This window comes from Phyllopteryx taeniolatus, chromosome 5 (genome assembly GCF_024500385.1).
Source record: "Phyllopteryx taeniolatus isolate TA_2022b chromosome 5, UOR_Ptae_1.2, whole genome shotgun sequence".
Lineage (NCBI taxonomy): Eukaryota > Metazoa > Chordata > Actinopteri > Syngnathiformes > Syngnathidae > Phyllopteryx > Phyllopteryx taeniolatus.
The window spans coordinates 7,519,412-7,539,251 of record NC_084506.1 but is presented as its reverse complement, the minus strand read 5'-3'; the positions used below and the strand labels follow the sequence as shown (position 1 = coordinate 7,539,251).

Below are 19,840 nucleotides of genomic sequence, written 5' to 3'. Positions count from 1 at the left end.
ATCCGGCAATGCTACTAATTCACGCTTTATGCTATTTATGGACAAAAGTTCATGATATGAAGACTGTTATGAGTAAGTTACACTACTGAAAGATAAATGTTGCGAGTGACTGTTATGTGGTACATTTGTTGGCTATGTACTAAATACAGCTGGGGGAGTCTATCTTTTGACTCAGCTCTTATAATAGTGTTCTGTATGTCCATTCTCGACAAAAAACACTCACATGCGAAAGATATCATGATCTGTGGTATGTTTATCTTTTGGTTTTTGGTTTAACATAATATTGGTTATGCACACCACCGCCACAAATTCAACAATGTAAACCAAATTGTATATCTGTAACTGGTCTTTTATTAAATTATTAATGCATATCATTACTTATCCAAATAAAATACAAAAATAAAGCAGAATGCAGCAGCCCCGAACATGGAACTGGGAGCAGAAGAAAGACCAAACGTAGATGACAAAGGAGACAAAGGCCAAACAGACACAGATGAACTAAACAGATAAACAGAACAAATCAGCAAAAAGAGACACAGCTGTGAAAGGTCAAAGCAGCTGTCAGGTAACACAGACACTCGAGGCATACAGCAAGTTCACGTGCAGGTTCGAAGTATATTCATTTTAAGGTGCACAGTGACCAGCCAAGACTGCTGCTTTGAGATAGTGAATGTTGAAATCGAGTTTAACCAAAGCCATCAGTTAAAATTGGATTGAACTCGTTGACTAAACTCTTCTTGAGGGCATGGGCAGGATTTTGATTTACAGAAACAGAGGTGACCATAGCATTTGTTTTTGGAGGAAAAAATTAAATATAAACAGACATGTGAGTACTGTATGCTTAAATGGCCCAATACCTTCTGTGCATTGGCCCTGTGAACTCCTTCAAGCTATGGGTGTGAGATTGTAAAGATGGGCTCCAGATGGCTGCATGGTGAAATTTATGGATGAACAGTGTCTTTGTAATGGGAATGTGTGGGATGGGGTGCTGGAACCTCAGTGCAGATTCTACACTGCGATGAGACCTTCTCCACATATGATCTGCCTGGGAGGCCTTTTGATATCCTTAAACTCTTTTTCTGGTTTGCTGGGAAGAGGAAAAGAAACACTTCTAGCCATGGTTACGATTCTGCTAAAAAGTAAATCCTTGTGTTCTATAACCTTTGCATGCAAATTTTACTGTCACTGGGAACTAGTGCTTCAAGTGCAAGACATGATGTGTTCTTCCAAAAAGAACAGTAAAGGGTACGGAAGGGTTCCATTTCTGTCCCTCAATTAAGATAGAATCTCTATACTAACGAAACCCACTGACATTGAGTTAATCTTTGGATATATTTTGCAACACTTATTCCAAAAGAAAGATTGATCTCCTCAACAATTTGTTACTATGAGAAGAGACATATGAAAAGAAAATTAATCTGATCCATCCTTAACAAAAATGTCTCGTTGCCTCTGTTCAACTATTGGGGCTCACAGTCAACATGATCTGGATGACTGAGAATCTACAGAGACTTAGACAAATTATGAAGACTCCCTTTCAGAACAACAAGTATTCCTCTATACTACGCAATTTGTCAATAGTTATGAAAGTAAACTGTCAACTGTTTTATGTTTTTTGTTTGTTACTATTAACAGTGGTTAACATCTGTATAGCTGTTAATAGTGTTAAAATGTTAATTTAAAACATTACCTACGAAACATTTCTTAAAGGTTTTATAATAGCAAACATTTGTCGATCACAGTTTCCATGATTTCATAAATCAATAGTTTTGAAATTAGAAACCAGTTTTGAAATTAGAAACCAGTGTCCTGGAATGTATTGCGTTCGACCTACTCTACATTATCCATGGCCATAAAGGTATGTTGGTTTACAGTGTTTTCGTAAGCTTTAAAGGTCAAGTGTCAAGGATAAAAAAGTGGTATTGACCAATGACAACACATTGTACCACAACAAGTTGAGTGTACTCAATCTCTCCTGTGGGGGGCACTGTTTCTGTCACAATCTGAACCCATCCATCCATCCATCCATTCTCTGAGCCGCTTCTCCTCACTAGCCTATCCCAGCTATCATCGGGCAGGAGGCAGGGTACACCCTGAACTGGTTGCCAGCCAATCGCAGGGCTGGGCAAACAAACAACCATTCGCTCTCACAGTCACACCTACGGGCGATTTAGAGTCGTCAATTAACCTACCATGCATGTTTTTGGGATGTGGGAGGAAACCGGAGTGCCCAGAGAAAACCCACGCAGGCACGGGGAGAACATGCAAACTCCAGACAGGCGGGGCCGGGGATTGAACCACAGTCCTCAGAACTGTGAGGCAAACGCTCTAACCAGTCGGCCACCGTGCCGCCACAATCTGCACCCAGTAGACAAAAATTAAATGACTCAGCCGGCAGCTAATTGGTTCCTCACAAACCCCCATCCTGACTTTATGAAATTCTACATATGGATGGAGCGTGTTGTATCCACAGAGCCCACCACTTCTAAAGGAGAGTGGTTGCATGAAAAAAAGAAAAGAAAGCTGTGATGAGATTAAACGCTTCAAGATGTTTGTGTGTTGGTTTGAAGCCCAGAATAAAGGGCCACTGAGGGTATTGCATTGTCACATCCTGTAGTTTGTTATGGTACGGGCTCTGGGTTCTCGTCTGTTTTATTTTTATTTTTTATTTTTCTGTACTGAATAAAGACCGGGCAGCGTAGTATAGATGCAAGAATAAATACATTTATATTCAAACAAAAAGAAGGGGAAAAAAATCATACATAATTGACATATGCCCTTTTTGTTGATACTCAAAATGGAAACTGAATTTTACCTGCTGTTGAAAATTAGTCATATTGACCGATTAGTCACTACTTGTCAAGGTCTCCAAAAACATTTTCTGATTGATTTTAAATCTCTGCAAGTACTCCGTGTTAACATTTGAATTCAGCAGCTGTCAATGGCAGTGAACGAGTAGGCTTTTCACCAGCCGAGTGGTTAGCATATCCATCTCACAGTTCTGAGGTTGAGGGATTGAATCGGAGGTCTAGCCATCCTGTGTGGAGTTTGCATGTTCTCCCTGAGCTTGCATGGGCTTTTCCTTCGTTTCCCCCCACATTCCAAAAACATCTTTCTGAAGTTAGTAAATAAATAATGAATATATATAAGGAAGAACTGCAGATAATGTGGATGATGAAGGCAACAGTGGTGCCCGTAGTGATCAGGGCACTGGGGGCAGTAACCCCCAAGCTGAGTGGGTGGCTCCAAACAGCAGATACCAGGAACAACATCTCGTTCCAGAAGATTGCAATACTGGGAACAGCTAAGATCCAGCGCAGAACCCTCAAACTCCCAGGCCTCTGGTAGAGGACCAGAGCTTGTATGAGATACAGCGCTGGTGAGTGAGAAAATGATTATTTTTTAAATATATTATTATTATATCCATCCATCCTTTCATTCAGCTCAAGCAGGAAATTCCAGACCTCCCTCTCCACACCCACTTCGCCCAGCTCATCCAGGGGAATCCTGACGCACTCCCAGGCCAGCTGGGAGATGTAGTATCTCCAGTGTGTCCTGGTCGTCCCCGGGGCCTCCTCCCAGTGGGACATGCCCATTACACCTCACCAGGGAGGCGTCCGGGAGGCATCCTAACCAGATGCCCGAACCACCTTATCTGGCTCCTTTCGATGCGGAGGAACAGAGGGTCGACTCTGACCCCTCCCGGATCATGGAGCTGCTCACCTGATATCTAAGGGAGAGTCTGAACACCCCTGCAGAGGAAGCTCAGTTTGGCCGCTTGTATCCGTACTCTTGTTGTTTTGGTCATACCCACAGCTCGTGACCATAGGGTGAGTGTAACAAAGTAGATCGATCGGAAAGTCGAGAACTTTGCCTTTCGGCTCAGCTCCTTCTTCACCACGACAGATCGATACAGAGTCCACATCACTTCAGACGCTGCACCAATACCGTCTGTCGATCTCCTGCTCCATTTTTCCCTCACTCATGAACAAGACTCTGAGATACTTGAACTCCTCCACTTGGGACAGGATCTCCTCCCTGTCCCGGAGAGGGCACTCCACTCTTTTCAGACTGACGACCATGGCCTCAGATTTGGAAGTGCTGATTTTCAACCCAGCCGCATCCCACTCCGCTGCAAACCATTCCAGTGAGACTTGGAGATCACGGCTTGATGAACCCAGCAAAACCACATCATCTGAAAAAAGCAGCGATGTGATACTGATGTCATCAAAGCAGACCCCCTCGACCTGCCTAGAAATTCTGTCCATGAAAGTAATGAACAGAAAAGGCGGAGTCCAACTCTCACTGAAAACAAATCCGCAGCTTTTGGGGCTCGCTAAGGCAAAAACTCGGGCATGGGAGGAGTTCAGTGAGGCCATGTAGAACGACTTCCGGACGGCTTCGAGGAAATTCTGGTCCAACATCTGGCGTCTCAGGAGGGAGAAACAGTGCACCGTCAACACTGTGTATAGTAGGGATGGTGCGGTTCTGACCTCAACTTGGGACGTTGTGAATCGATGGGCCGAGTACTTTATAAAGATTTCCTCAATTCCACCGCCACACCTTCCCATGAGGAAGCAGAATCTGGGGACTCCGAGATGGGTTCTTTTATCTCTGGGGTTGAGGTCACCAAGGTGGCTAAAAAACTCCTCTGTGGCAGGGCCCCAATGGTGGATGAGATCTACCGGAGTTCCTATAAAGGCTCTGAATGTTGTGGGGCTGTCCTGGTTGGCATGCCTCTGTAACATCGGATGGACATCGGGGACAAAGCCTCTGGATTGGCAGAAAGGGGTGGTGGTCTCCCCTTTTTAAGAAGGGAGACCAGAGGGTGTGTTCCAACTACAGGCAGATCACAGTCCTCACCCTCCCTGGTTTGAAGTTTGAAGTAAATTTGATGATTCGCTTGCTCTCGGTGTGGTCTGGAATGAGGTTGCTCGAGCGGACACCACCATTAAAAAAAAATAAATCTGAAATAAGAATCTTTTCAACTAATAAGACTAACATGAGGGCGTTTCAACCCCCCAAAACATGGCAGTAAGATGCATGATATATCGATTTGTATACTGTCATCTGTTATTCATGGAACCACAGCTTGCATACATTGGAATTAAATGATAGCTGGAACAAAATTCCTCTAGGATGAGGGTTTGCATTAATATCAATGGAAAATTCAAGGTTGATCGACCCACTTATCACCATTATCCAGATCAGTCTTGCATGCAGAGTCTGGAGGTCACACTCAGCCAGTAGTTTTCCCAACAACAAATCCCTGTGATGAATTTCTGACATTCAGATTACTCATACAGATCTATTAGTGTCAGTTTCAGGTGGAGGGACATTTCAAAGACAGTATACTTACAGTATATTGAAAGACGGATATTATATGAAGAACACTGAAATTCAACACTGGTTACTCAAACTAGTAGCATCTCCTTTCAGAAAATTGCTTGCGCCTATGCAGATCCAATTAATCTAAATATGTGTGTATTATATGGCTAGCAACACGTGAAAGGATATACTCTACACAGTTCAGCAGGAAACGGTGAAAAACATGCCGCATGGAATGTATCATTCGAAACAAGACATGCTTAAAAATCGCTAACAAAGGAGGAGAACAAGGGTCTCCTGTACTGTGTTTACTTCTTGGAATGTGGCTGTCGTCCAGAGTCAGGATATGCACTTTATTCGAGAGGAGACTGAGGGCATCAAGAAAAAAGTTGAGACTGTTGCATATAACGCTGTAGTGTCCAGCACTAAGGCACATCAACTTGGGAAGTTAATGGTAGCTTGTGGGTTTTATTTTTGTCAAGTACAGAAGTTACAATGAATCTCTTCAAATAAAACGTGACTAGCAGTTGATTACCTCACCCATATGGCATCCACATGCTTGGAACCAGTTACTGGAAATAGTAAGTTGTCATACTATATCTGTTACCTTATTTTGTCACTGGAAAACCAGGTAGAGCCATGCTAACCAAGTAGGTCCTTTGCAGAGGAAAAAGGGGATTAGTAACTAATTAAAAGACAATGAGTAACATTTTCCCTGTTATTCACGCTACATCCCTGGTTATGTGACATCGACATTCACGTTAACATTGCTGATCTGATAGAAATGCCACAAATAAACAAAACAAGTCACAGAGCAAAGTCAAAGACGAAGGCATCAATCAAATGCATCCTGTAAATTCAAATTAAAAAAAAAAACATGAAATTTTATTTATGACCCTAAATCACACTAGCTGACTAAATACAAGAATATCACTGCTTCGAGAAGGCGGTGTGGTCCACTTGAAAGTCAAAATGTTGCCAAATTGTCCAAACACTATCAAGTCAATGTTTATCAACAGTCCAAATGTTTTCCTCGGCATCCGCAATGTCTGTCTCTACCCGTGTCTGCTGGATAGGCCAGTGTTGAAAGGATATACAGATTAAAGGCCGGTTCCCTGAGTGAAGCCGTATTCTTTGACTCTGCAGGAGATGGGGGTGGAATTCAATTGCAAATGACTGCCTAATCCTAGTTGACAGCGTAAACACTTTTAAACATCAGGCTGCATAAAGTGCGACAAGAACATACAGTATTACACCATTTTGCGAGTGAAGGAATTATGTCCATAATTGGCTACAGTGTCATTGCACTGGATAGAGCCAATGAAATGCTTCATTTAACTCCAAGAAATGGTTATGACAAATTTGGCCTGATCTCTTGCTGATATTTCAGTACTGGACTGACTGCTTTTTGGATTTGAATACTAACAGCCAGTTGCAAATGTCTGCTTGTCATGATAACTAAGTACAGTGACTTTGGGTGAGAGGCGGGGTACACCCTGCATTGGCTGCCATGCAATCCCAGGGTATCATATACTTTGTGTGAGGCCAACTCATAAAACTCTTTGTTTAAAAAAAAAAAAAAAAAAAAAAAAAAACAACCGTAAAGATATGTTTCATCTTGAAAGTCACATTTGTACATGTGATTTAGGCATGGCATATATTTTAATATATATTCCGAAACCAACGTCCTTACTTTTGATTGAAAGTATGAATAGGCTTCCTGTAATGTTGAAATTTTAGACATTCAGTTGTAATTGGTAGGTGTCATCTCTTTGGGTTTGAGCTATTTGGAGTCTTTTTGCATGAGGATTCAATAAGATTTCCTAAAAATTTTTTTAAAAAAAAGGTACTCCAATTAGTAGATGTATGCAATGACATAAATAATATAAGTTCATACATTCATCTTCCTTACCGCTTAACCCCAGTAGGGTCACGGGTGTCCTGGAGCCTATCCCAGCTAACTTTGGGCGAAACGCGGGGTACACTCTGAACTGGTCGCCAGCCAATCTCAGGGTATAGGAAATGAATGGATAAATATGATACTGTCCCACTCTAACCACCACTGTTGGGAAAGTTACATGTCAGTAAGTAACAACTTACTACAACTGACTAGTTACTCTAATTTAAAAGTAATTACTCATTTCAACATTTTTTCTATATTATTTTACTTACTTTCTCCAAAGCATTTAACAAGACAACAATGAAAAATTACATCTGTAGATTTGTATATTTCAACAAGATAAAATAATAACATGCGCTACTAATAATCCTGGGTTTTATTAATTGATTATGTTAATATGAATGTTAATTCAATCACAGTAATTATTACAGAGCCACAAACAAGTATACAGTACTGTATTTAAAAGTCAGGTGATTGAAACATTTCATTTTCAGTTCTCATGGTGTGCTGTGCCTTTATAACCACCTTATGCCGAGATCAGACTACAGGATTTTAGCCCTGATATTGGCCCAATTAGCTATTGCGAGCGATTTCCCAGATCGGGACCGACATATTTTATTGGGAACAACAAAACTTCTTGTAGTGTGACATAATCCACGATCACCGATTTGGCCCAGCGATAGCCCTTCGACGCCCAGTGATCGTAAAAGGCAGGATACGTTGCTATCGGAATAAATGTCGTGTCGTGTTGCCACTGTCTGCCCCAGATACAGCAAGATTTTATGGCAGTAGTCTGACATAGTGCAATCATGAAAGACCAAATTTGTGCCGTCAAGATAAGAAGGAGTCCTATTTAGCCTTTTTGGCTTGTAGGACTCCGGAGGCAGCTGATGGGTACCGGCTGGCCAAGCAGAACGCAGCTTTGGTGGTCGCTGGGGCAAAAACTTGGGCATGGGAGGAGTTCGGTTAGGCCGTGGAAAACAAAATTCGGACAGCTTCGAGGAAATTCTGGTCCAGCATCCGGCGTCTCAGAAAGGGGAAGCAGTGCACCATTAACACTATGTGTAGTGGGGATGGGGCGCTGCTGACCTCAACTCAGGACTCTGTGAGTCAGTGGGCCGAATACTTCACAAAGACTTCCTGAATTCTATGGACACGGATTCCCAAGAGGAAGCAGAGTCTGGGAACTCAGAGGTGGGTTCCCCTATCTCTGGGGTTGAAGTCACCAAGGTGGTTAAAAAGCTCCTCAGTGAATGCAATCCGCCCGGAGTTCCTAAAGGATCTGGATGTTGTAGAGCTGTGTTGGTTGAGATGCCTCTGACGCATCGCGTGGACATTTGGGACAATATCTCTGGATTGGCAGACCGCAACGGTAAGGTCTATTCAGGGGTTCTGGAGAGGAGGGTCCGTCAGAAGTCGAATCTCAGATTCTGCAGGAGCAGTGTGATTTTCAACCTGGCTGTGAAACATTGGACAAGCTCTATACCCTCAGCTGGGTCCTCAAGGGTGCATGTGAGCTCGCCCGACCAGTCTACATGTATATTGTGGACTTGGACAAGGCGTTCAACCGTATGCCTTGGGGATTCCTGTGAAGGGTAGTCCGCGAGTATGGTGAACCCCCTGATACGGGCTGTCTCACTTAGAGATAGGGTGAGAAGTCAAGAGAGGGGCTCAGAGTCAAGATGCTGCAACGAGAGGACCCAGATGAGGTAGGTCGAGCATCTGGTTAGGATGCTGCCTGGACGCCTCCCTAGTGAGGTGTTCCGGGCACGTCCCACTGGGAGGAGGCCCAGGGGATGACCTACGAAACGCTGGCTGGCCTGGGAACGCCTCGGGATTCCCCTGGAAGAGCTGGGGGAAGTGGCTGGTGAGAGGGAAGTCTGGGCTTCCCTGCTTAAGATGCTGCCCCCGTGACCCCACCTCGGATAAGCGGAAGTAAATGGATGGAGGGATAGATACGTGTACATTGCACAAGCTGTTTGTGTGGTTATGACGCTCAGCTGTTCTTTTCGTTTTCATTGTAAAAGATGAAAAACAACATAATGCCCTCTGCATTGCTGGATGAGTTATAAGCTACCTACCTATAAACCCCTAAATGAGTGTCTCCTTCTTCTCCTCATATGTACTGTAGATCATATACATACTGTATCGTACATATCAATCTAATCTGACATTCTTATGTGTGGCTCCATTTAACAGTAACAGATTTTTGGCTTGGAATGTTGTTGGATATAAGAGGAAGTGAAAACAGCAGAACAAAGATAATATTTGAATAACTTGTCCATTCCGAGCTTGTGTGGTGGCTACGCCATCCTGAAAATATGCGTACGAGCAATTTGTCTAAAGGATAATATCTCCCGAGGGAGAACGTGGGAGTGTGTTGGCATGGCAAAGAAGTGCGGGATATAAAAATGTGCATGCAAAGTCTTCACATTGGTATTATTAACATTCAGTTACTACAGTAGTCACTCTTAACTACATGCTCACTGCTAACTCAAACATCATGTTTGCACAGCAACGGGTTCTTGTTGGTTCAACACACAAAAGACCACACTGATGCAAATGGTGCAGTCTGAGCTGGTAGCAGATGCTTCCTAAGACTATTAAACTTATGTCAAAGACATCTGCCTGTAATTTGTGTAATGTAATCAAACTCAGTTGATTATTATTTCAGACAAAAATACACATAAAATTGGTCACCAAATAGCATAGGGTTGATGTGCCTGTGGTGCTTGGCCCCTGTTGGGGTTGGTAGTGTGGATGCTGTGCCCTGGGGCGCTCACTGTGTCTTGGCGAGTGGTATGTGGGTAGAACTGGGGGGTTGTGCAGGTGTCCTTTGGGGTGTGACTATACAAGGTTGTGCTGTCTCTGCGTTCCCCAGCTTGGTCCTTTCGTAGTGGCGACCCACGTGGTGTGGCACTGCCTCTCTGGCCCCTCGTCTGCTCCTGTGTCTTCTGGTCTTGCAGGCATTACCTGGCACAAAGGGGCATATATCTGGCATGGCAGGTTAGACCGGTGTTGGTATTTTCGTAGACCAGCGCAGCCCTGCAGATCCTAGAAAGGCGGGCTGCGCCACTGTGGGTGTGTTTACAGCCGACTCCATTCGCCAACAATCAAAGCGGCTCCTCTCATTCCCTTTAAATGTGGCACGATGACAGTCTCGACGGAGACATCTCTGTGCGGAAGAGGACGATGTGTAATCGCAACAATCTGCGCATGAGAGGAGCATTTTAACTGCTCTTGGCTGGTGTGGCAAGAGACAATTGAGCTGGTGATAACCGTTGGTGACTTAAATATGTCCGCGGACCTCAGTATCTGTCTGCCTGTGCCCCAAGCATATTCATTTGCTGTCTATATATGTAAAAAGGGTTTTATTGTCTTTAGGGTCTCTCAGTCTATTTTTTTCCACAGCCAGGCCTCAGCTTGTGTAGAAGCTTCTTATAGAAGCTGTTTGTCTCGTTGAAAGCCCCTATATCTGCCTCATATTGTTATGGTAAAGACACATACTGGCTCAATTGCATGAGACAGGACTGCAGCCTCAAAATGGGTTAATTTCGGCAAGACAAGAAATAGTGGTGTAAAGGTGTGTGTAAAGTCTTAATTCTTGATTCTTGGGGAATTTGATGAAAGCATGTATCAGACAGGTTAATAAGTCAAGCTGGGCACTGTTTAAAAAAAAATTAAAATTCTGTCACATTTATAAGTTCCTCTGTACGTTACCATTCATTTCACACAAGATAAGCAAAACAATCTCTTCAACAAATAATGTGAAATGCTGTCACGTAGCAAGGGGAAAAGTCATATTTCACTGTGAAGCATTCAAGATGAAAATTTAGATTTTTTGATACTGAAATCAAAGTATTCTAAAATGGCTTGGCTTTATTTTGGGTCATGGCAGTGGTCACGCACATGTTTTCATTATGTCTTCTCTGTGGCTGTCATCTAGTGACAACTCAGCTCATTCAAATATGGGCCAGACTGCAGCAGAGCCAGGAATGTCATAAGCAGGAACCCGTGTAATTATGTTTAATTTAGTCTCAAAAATAAAATAAAAATAAAATAAAAAAATCAATACCTTTCTTTTCTTTTGGATCAAGATAGATAGTAGGGAAAGAGACAGGGCCAAGAGACACCTGAATTGATATTTTAAAAGATCCCTTGCTTCAATAGTCATTTTCAATCATCTGCTGAACAAATTATCTCAGATCAGATGGTATTCTCATCAGAGGCATTTTGAACAAAAATAAATAAAAAGCCTGGAATTGATGTACGAGTAGCAGCACTTATAAAAACACAGGTTTACATTCATGGGCATCCATCACACATAATCTGTCTATGTTGAGCATAAAGAGAACGAATCTTGAAATCCACCTTATGTCACCTGTCACATCGCAGCAATAAAATATTGGAAAAGTTTCCAAAACTAAAGTACCAGTCGTGGGACTTTTTTAGGTTGTGAAGGAATCCAAAATAAATCCTGTGCACTACAGTTAGAAAGCTGCCAGTCGTCAGTGTGCGTTTAAGAGGCAGAGAGTTAGAAAGAACAGAGATGGTCCCTTGAGTGAAGTGGTTGATTCATAATGCTAGAAAGACATTTTCTATGGCTAAGTGTGCGCGTGCGTGCCTGCGTGTGTGTCTCCAAATGCTGGTCAGACATACATAAGCCTGGAATGTCAAAAATAGCACCTTTTATTCTGATTCTATTTGCTTGAAATGACAACAGAGATGTTTAGGCTAACCAGCCACATTACGGTCAAATATTTGTGTCATGTTCCTGTTTTTTGCCTGTCGGCTGTATCTTTTTTCTGTCTACAGTTTCTTGGGTGACTGCTGGTGGGCAGTCTCATGTGGCACACCTGTCGGCAAGGTATTTACAGTCGGTAGAACAGAGGCAGAAAGACAGCGACAGATTATTGACTCGAATTGCTCATCCCCCAATCTTTTTAGTATTTCATGTTCTCGAATTCCTATTACTTGCTCGTTGTTATCCGGTATTCTGTGCGAGTACTTTTATGTTTAGTTTTTTTTCTAGTTCCTAGTTTTTTTCTAATCTTGTGTAGATTAGATTCATTTTATTTTTTTTCTATTCCTGCCGTCATCCTTCTGCTGTGACTCAGACCGCATCGTTTAGTTTAGTTGAATATTTGTAGTATTGGTTTCACGTCGACCTTTTATTCGACGTCTCCTTTGGTTTGTACTTTTTACTATTATCTACTCGCGTGTTATGTGCTCTTTTGGGGGGTTATTATTTACTCTGAGCTCACTTTTATCCCACACATTAAAACGTTAACAAAAATTGTTTGTTTTTTTCATCACTTGAAGAGTATACCCAGATCAACTCCATAACACCTTGTCTATGTACTTTTCTCTGTTTTATTATTGACGCCTATAAAAGCTTCCTGGATCTCATAGTGCTTTCTTTTTCTATACATTATAAACTAAGGCCATTACTGTGTGGCTCATGGATGGAGATATCAAAATTATCCATGGCTAGCATGCTCTGCTGTAATTTCACCTGGCACATTACAAAATCTGCTTCATTTATTTCAAGAAAAAGCTGCTTTGGAACCGTTATGGTTTGTATTTTTTGGCGGATTTAGTTGTGAGAGTCATGCATAACAAACACTATCCAAAACCTCACTCATATTGGTACTGCTGAGGTTTCAGTCATGGTCGTCATTCTGGTTTAATCTTCACACCGTTCTTACCCACTCCGAGTTGTGCAGCTGCTATTTAACTCACTGGAAGATACAAGAATTTTCCTTTGCACTCATTTAAGTTACATAATGTGTCTTATAGAATTATGGGATAGGTTTGTCAAAGATTAATTAAGATGGTCATGCACAACTAAGGCTTACATTTGCAATGCAGGTCTGATTTCCAATTCAGATTTAGTAGGTCCAATTTGTTTTGACTCCATTAGGAATAAGTATTATAATCGACTAAGTGATTATAAAGAACTTTGATGATAGTGTGGACTGGGTTGGATTACCAGTGTCTTGAAGCAATTGAGGCAAAATGCAGTGCACAACTTGGCTATAACCAGCAGAGGTGCTGTTGATTCAAGAACATCATGACAGCTATGGGAAGTATTGTAAATTCCAGACGGACATCAGGTAAGGCAACTACGCGTACTGAACACCTGAAACAACCTGCATACACACGTTAAAAACACAGATAAACAACTACAGTATATACCCGTACAGAAACAGGAGTGAGAACAACGGAATGGCATGGACAGATACAGTGGCAGTTCTAGGGGGGGGGGGGGGGGGGGGGGTAGGGTGGCCAGTGCCCCCCTAACACTGTGCCTGGACCCACCCCCCCCCCCACCCCCCCAAACAGTTACTATGCAGTACTGTAGTAAGACAGCAGCATCAGCAGCTCATGCACAGCAACTATACACTTGCTGCAGAATGAAAACAAACAAGGAGTCACAACACAGAACAGAACCTTCACTTACAGTAAAACAACACAACAAAAACCAACAGGTAAGTAAAACACACAGGCAACTATTATGGGGAAACACAAAAACATCTAACATTACGATTGACAGATAATTACTGCATGTAAAACATGTCTCATGTGGCAGCTCTAGGCATGCCGGGAAGTCTGAGTCCACTTCTCCTGGCACTACAGTATGCACTGTAAATATGTATTAAAATAGTGATATTGCAGTGGCGTGTGTGTGTTTGTGAGTGTGCGTGCAAACATGCTGCATGTTTAAAATTGTACACCTCTGACAAAACACCGGCACCCTCCGTAAAACTGGTCTAGAACTGCCACTGGACAGATACCAGTAACTTTGGACTAGCCCCACATTCCATCCATTTTCTGAGCCGCTTATTCTCACCAGGGTTGCGGGATAGCCCCACATTGTTTTCTTCAATTATTGGATATTGCATTTCGAAGCATTTACTGGAGTTTTGACTTACGAGGGGTACCCATTGTTTGGGTAGATGTGAGTATGTTACTGATCGGCACATTTCGATGACATCCAGCTCGCAATTACAGGCTATATCTGATCTGTCTGCTTACATCGGAGTCACATTAGCAGATATCCACGTATGATTGAGGCCCTGATTCTGATCTGAGGACATCTGATTCCATGGGAGGATTTTTTTTTTTTTTTTTTTTTCTCCAACACACTGCACTTACACTGCCATGACGCATATTACAACTGTGAAACATAAGGGAAACAATTTGAAATAGGACTGTTTGAACCATGTTGTGGAAATACAACCTTACAGTTGATGCAATGATGGTTAAAAATAGTGCAACTCCTTTGAAATCATATTGCGTGTCTGTTATTCAGGCAAGTATATTCTAAAAGGAATAGTAAGCTATAACTGGGTGCTTTGATAATACTGTGGGTTTACTGCTCAATCTGCTCAGTTTAATTGCTTTTCTAAATTGGAACTGTTTTCTGCGCATCTCTGAACGAGGGAATAAGTGGTACATTTGTGTTTATGTCTGTCTGTCTGTCTGTCTGTCTGTCTGTATGCCTGCCTGCCTACCTACCTGTCTGTCTGTGTTGACTTGTAGTTATCGCCATTTTGATTTGAAGTAACCAGAATTCATGTAAAGAGAAGGACTATCAAAGTGAACCCAAAGTACCATTAACAATTAATGGAGCTGCCACATGGATAGACTGGCTAACCCCCATTCGAAATAAAGTAACTTGCACACAAATGGTTCTTATTTGGCAGATGCATGTTTCATTTACTCGACCTGATCAAACTACTATATTTTTATGACTGCGATATTAAATCTCAGTTAAAAGGTAATTTGGTTCTAATAGTGAAAGACTGCATAAACAGTGTCAAGATTCATATTCTGAGTTAAGGTCTCAATCCATCATGTGTTCCCTAAAGGCGTCAAGTCTGCTTTTAAGCACAGACTAAAAAACCTGAATACACAAGGGCTCACTTAGAAGAGTCATAAGATTATTTGTGGCTGTTAGTTAAAAGGCCTCAGGAAATCTCAGAACACATCTGCAAATCACAGTCCATTGCCCCCATGATGATTAAAATGATAAACTGTCTTTGCCTGTAGGCCATAACATTAAAGCTCTAGGACAACAGTCAGCTGGCACTGTAAAAAAAAAAAAAAATTATTAAGAGACATTTTTTCTGTTTTCTTAAAAGACACCCAGTCCATCCATCCATGTTCCCATACCACTTGTCCTCATTAGTGTGTGCATATTGTAGTTGACTTGTACTGGACTGATCACCAACCAATCGCAGGGCACAGATGAACAACCATTCACATTCAAACATATGGGTAATTTTTTTTTCTTCCATTAACCATGTGCTACCATTAGAGCACCAGGTGGTCAAAAATATCTACCGCAAGCCTGTATAGATATTATCAATCTTCTTGTTTCACATTCCCTGAAAACCCACATATAGATAAAGCTTCTTGGCTCTGTGCAAAGCCAAAGCTAGCTTTAAGCACTACTTTTCTGTTTTACCACTCTCACGTTTAGTCTTCATCTTTTCCACAAGGATGTGATTTTCCTCCTCAGACGTTATCCCAAACCAGCAATTATCTTTCTGCCAATGCAGTGTCCCTGTAATTCCTTCAAACCATCCATGGTCCAAAGACATTCAGGGAGGTCTTCCTCTTGCATGCAAACAAAATCCCTGTGCCCTTTTTTTTCTCCCTCTCTCATTTGCCAACACACGCATTTATTTTACACGCTGGTAGATTTTTCCCTTGTGTGGCACTAAAACATCGTCGTAAAGTTTGGTTACCATAGTTCCTTACAAAAACAAACACTTAATAAATTACATTTTATAGAAATAGTAGTCACTTATACAGTATATTATGAAACGAACTAACCATCTAACTAACTAACTAAATAACATCGGAGTTGTGCAATGAAGCACAACCTGAATCAATAATCAGCAACCTTTGAATGTCAGCCAATATTTGCTTTAAGGGTTGAGCATATTTAAAATTTCTCCGGTTTTCTTCTTTGTCTTTTCTGCTTGTTGCCATTTTACTTTAGGTAAATAAAATATTCTCTTTGAAAGCCTCTCCATGCAATAAAATGTCAACAATACAGAATGTGGACTGGTTACAGTTTTTGAAATTGACAATAAAACAGGATTTTTCAGACAATCCTGAAACTAGTAATATAAATGTTGTATCATCAAATCAGATAATTTGTAATTTCACTAAAAAATATATGATAAGTGTTTGTTTTTTTTAAACTGAAAAGAACAAGACATTATTGAAACAAATTAACATTTCATCATCGGGTACCCCTGTCTCTTGGATATCACACTGTCCCGTATACAGTTCATTCCATAGTTAATGGGGCAAAGATAAATAATAATGTGATGGTAAATTATCACGTATTAATTTTTTTCAATAGATTAAAATACTGCAATAATAAACACTCACCAAATACTAATGTACACTAAAGCTAAGAAATGCAATAACATACGGTTAGAAATGTAACAATGATGTGACACAGTCAATTGTGTCAGCTAATCACAAATGCAGAACAATGACCCACACATAATAGGCTTCCTTTAAATTTAACCGTATTTGTATTTTAAACATTAATTTGATCAAACTTATATGACGACTGAAACAAACAAAAAAAAACACGTGTCATCACTGAATAAGAAGGGAACTGTGGAACCACAAGTGAGGTGGGACAAAGCAACAGGATATTGCGCATGCGCTGTAGCTTAACACGCCACATGCTTTTGTGCAGTAAATGGAAGCATTTACGGAAACAAAAACCGGAAATATAAGTCGTTGTAACGATGAAAGATAAAAGCGTTGCTTCAAACGATAAATATCAGAATATAATTGCAAAAATACAATTAGTATATGAAAACAAAAATAGTCGAAATGCTTAGTAAGATCTCTGGCATTTTTGCGCAAGGTTTATATCATTCTGTGGGTAGCTGTTTAGTAACTCCTATAAAATATATATATATTTTAAAGTAATAACTGTCAGTATGACTGCTACATATTTCAAGTCGCTGTATGTGCACTATTGTCGAATACATTTAATTTTACTACCGTTCATGAGCGGAAGGTTTTTAAAACTCTCAGCTTTATTTTGAAAGTGTAAGCAGAAGTTGCTAGTTTCATTACCGCTAGCTTAGTTGTGGTCAGCGGCTACCCAGCCGCGGTCTCGCAGCATCAAGAGTGCGGATCCTCCTGTGGAAGGGAAGGCGTGTGAAACCGTTGCGTCGTCACACGTTGACTAAACGTTTCTGCTGTATGATTTTTTTTTTTCTTTTTTTCTCTCTCCTCCTCTCCTTGGCGAAGTTCCAGCGAGATAAAGAGCTCTCCGCCTCTCAGCCAACATGGGTTAGACACGCCGCGACCCGTGCAGTGTCCACTCGGTGCACTTGAAGCGAGGATGGGGGGAACCGCACAGACACCCTGACAAAGGCAGCGACTGCGAGGGGAACACACGTTTGGGATTTTGCAATCTTTGATTCTTCTTTTGAGTTCTACTGTTGGACCCACGTCAGGCGAAGAGAGATGTTTGCAGAATTGCTGTGCAGCGCCGCGGCTCTGGTCCTGTACGTCAACACTCTGGGAGCAGATTTCTGCTACGATGACAGGTACTTGCGTGGGCACATGCCACTCACACTCAACTCCAAGACACTGCATTTTCACGACGAGCGAATTCATTCATCAAGACGATACATTCTGACTGTCTGGAGACATTGGACATTGAATTATTCAAACCTTTATACATCACAGAAGTGGTCGTGAACCTCGTTAAAGTTGGTTAGGGTCGAGCTCCCATTTAGTTTCAAAAAGAGGAGAGGTCTGCAATGTGCGTGATGTGTATGTGTTGTGCATTACATTCTCCAGAAAGTAAAGTAGTCTTGAATTTGAATTTCCTCACCGCGTGCAAATAATCGAGCTCAGAGAACAAATCACTCCACAGAACAAGTCCCAGAACTGTTCCAATGTGCAGCCTGCTGGAACTCTCAAGTATTATGATCCCCCCCCCCCCCCCCCCCCCAATCTACTTAAAATAGACTGGGTTGTCACTCTTCACTGGGAACCATCATTTTGGAGAGGAAAAAGCACCACTGTTTGATATTTGATGGCTGAGTGGATGTCGCTGCCTCAGGCTCATTTATTTCTCATGCACAGTCTGTGATATAGGTCAGTAGCTTTTCTCCTTTGGTCTCTTTTGTTTTTGCAGCCCAGTTTTTTTTTTTTTTTTTTAAGTGGGTTACACAAAGTGATTGCTAATATCATGGATTCTCATTAGTTTGATCAAATATACAGTCGACATAGAAGTGAACACATTCCTGTTAAAATTCTGTTTTTGTAAAAAAAAGAAATTATGGGAAATAATGTACAGTGGAATTTTCAGTGGCGCATGTGGTTTCGAGAGGTTCTGAGTTAGAATCTCGGCTCCGACCTTGCTGTGTGGTGTCGGCAAAGGGTGTGCTCTCTGTGCTTGTGTGGAGTTTCTCCGGGTGCTCTGGCTTCCTCCCACATTCCAAGAACCTGCTTATTAGGTTAAGACATAGGTAAAGACTCTACGTTGACCCCTGGGGTCAACGAGTGAGTGTGTGCGGTTGTCTGTCTGTATGAGCCCTGTGATTGATTGGTCGCCATTCTGGGTTTTGTGCTCTCTTTCCCAAAAGTCTGCTGGGGTATTCTCCAGCTCACCCCGCTAACCAAAACAGAATAAGTGCTGAAAAAAAAAAAAAGAACAAATTCAGTTCGGTTAAAAATGAAACAAGACAAATATACAAAATTAAATATAAGAGCTGAAACTGAACAACAAAATCAATTTTAGGATTGGCCCAGCCACGTCAAGACATAAATCCAGTTGAAAATCTTTGGGACGACCTGAAGAGGGCTGTGTACAAGAGATTCCCCCTGTGTCAGACAGATTTGGAGCACTTTTCCAAGTCAAAATGTGTCTCGCTGATCGATTCCTCCCCAAAAAGACTGAATGCTCTGATGAAATTAAACACTGCTTAAAGTATTGTTTTTAGAATGGAGGTACTTGTGCATCCAGCTTCCTCTTTCAGTTCATAATTACTGTTTAAAGGCCACATTGTATTTTCTGATGATGTACTCTATACCCCCGTATTTTATTTTTTTTTTAGTATAAAAAGGTATTTTAATGGATGTTGTATGTTCACTTTCTATATTGGCCGTAGCTCAGGAAGGTTCCGAGTTTGCATCAACGACGCTGTGTGTATTTTTGACATATGTTCCACCACTATTCCAATACAGCCCGAGGATATCATTCAGTGAAACAAACAAGACATTAACACCCTCCACATCAACTACTGCCATGATTCCTTTACAATACTGCTAACTGCTCTGTCTATAGAACGCTTCCTGCGAGAAGAAAAAAAAATCCCAGGGCAAGTTATTCTGCTGGTGTAGTTTTTCTTTCCCTGCAGTGTGTTTGCTGTACTTGCATTCTAGGCTTCGTAGGCGGATCCAGCTCTCCTGTTTAAGACAGATGTTGAATGTCCATAAAGCCGTTAAAGAGTGGTAGCAGAGAGGTGAAAGGTGACTGCTGGAGAGATCCAACAGAATTTCAAAGTTTTAGTGTAAGACAGCATGCCAAGCCCTGATTAGTCTGTGAAGAGA

General features: G+C 41.6%; 1 protein-coding gene across 1 annotated transcript in view; it reads left to right on the top strand.

Annotated features, from left to right (window-relative positions):
- The first annotated feature begins 17,390 nt into the window (after positions 1-17,390).
- tmtc2b (transmembrane O-mannosyltransferase targeting cadherins 2b) overlaps positions 17,391-19,840 on the top strand; it is a 90,571-nt gene continuing 88,121 nt past the window's right edge. Inside the window, exon 1 of the mRNA XM_061772889.1 lies at positions 17,391-17,826. Coding sequence (XP_061628873.1) covers positions 17,744-17,826 — 83 coding nt within the window. The 5' untranslated portion in view covers positions 17,391-17,743. The remainder of the gene's footprint in view (positions 17,827-19,840) is intronic.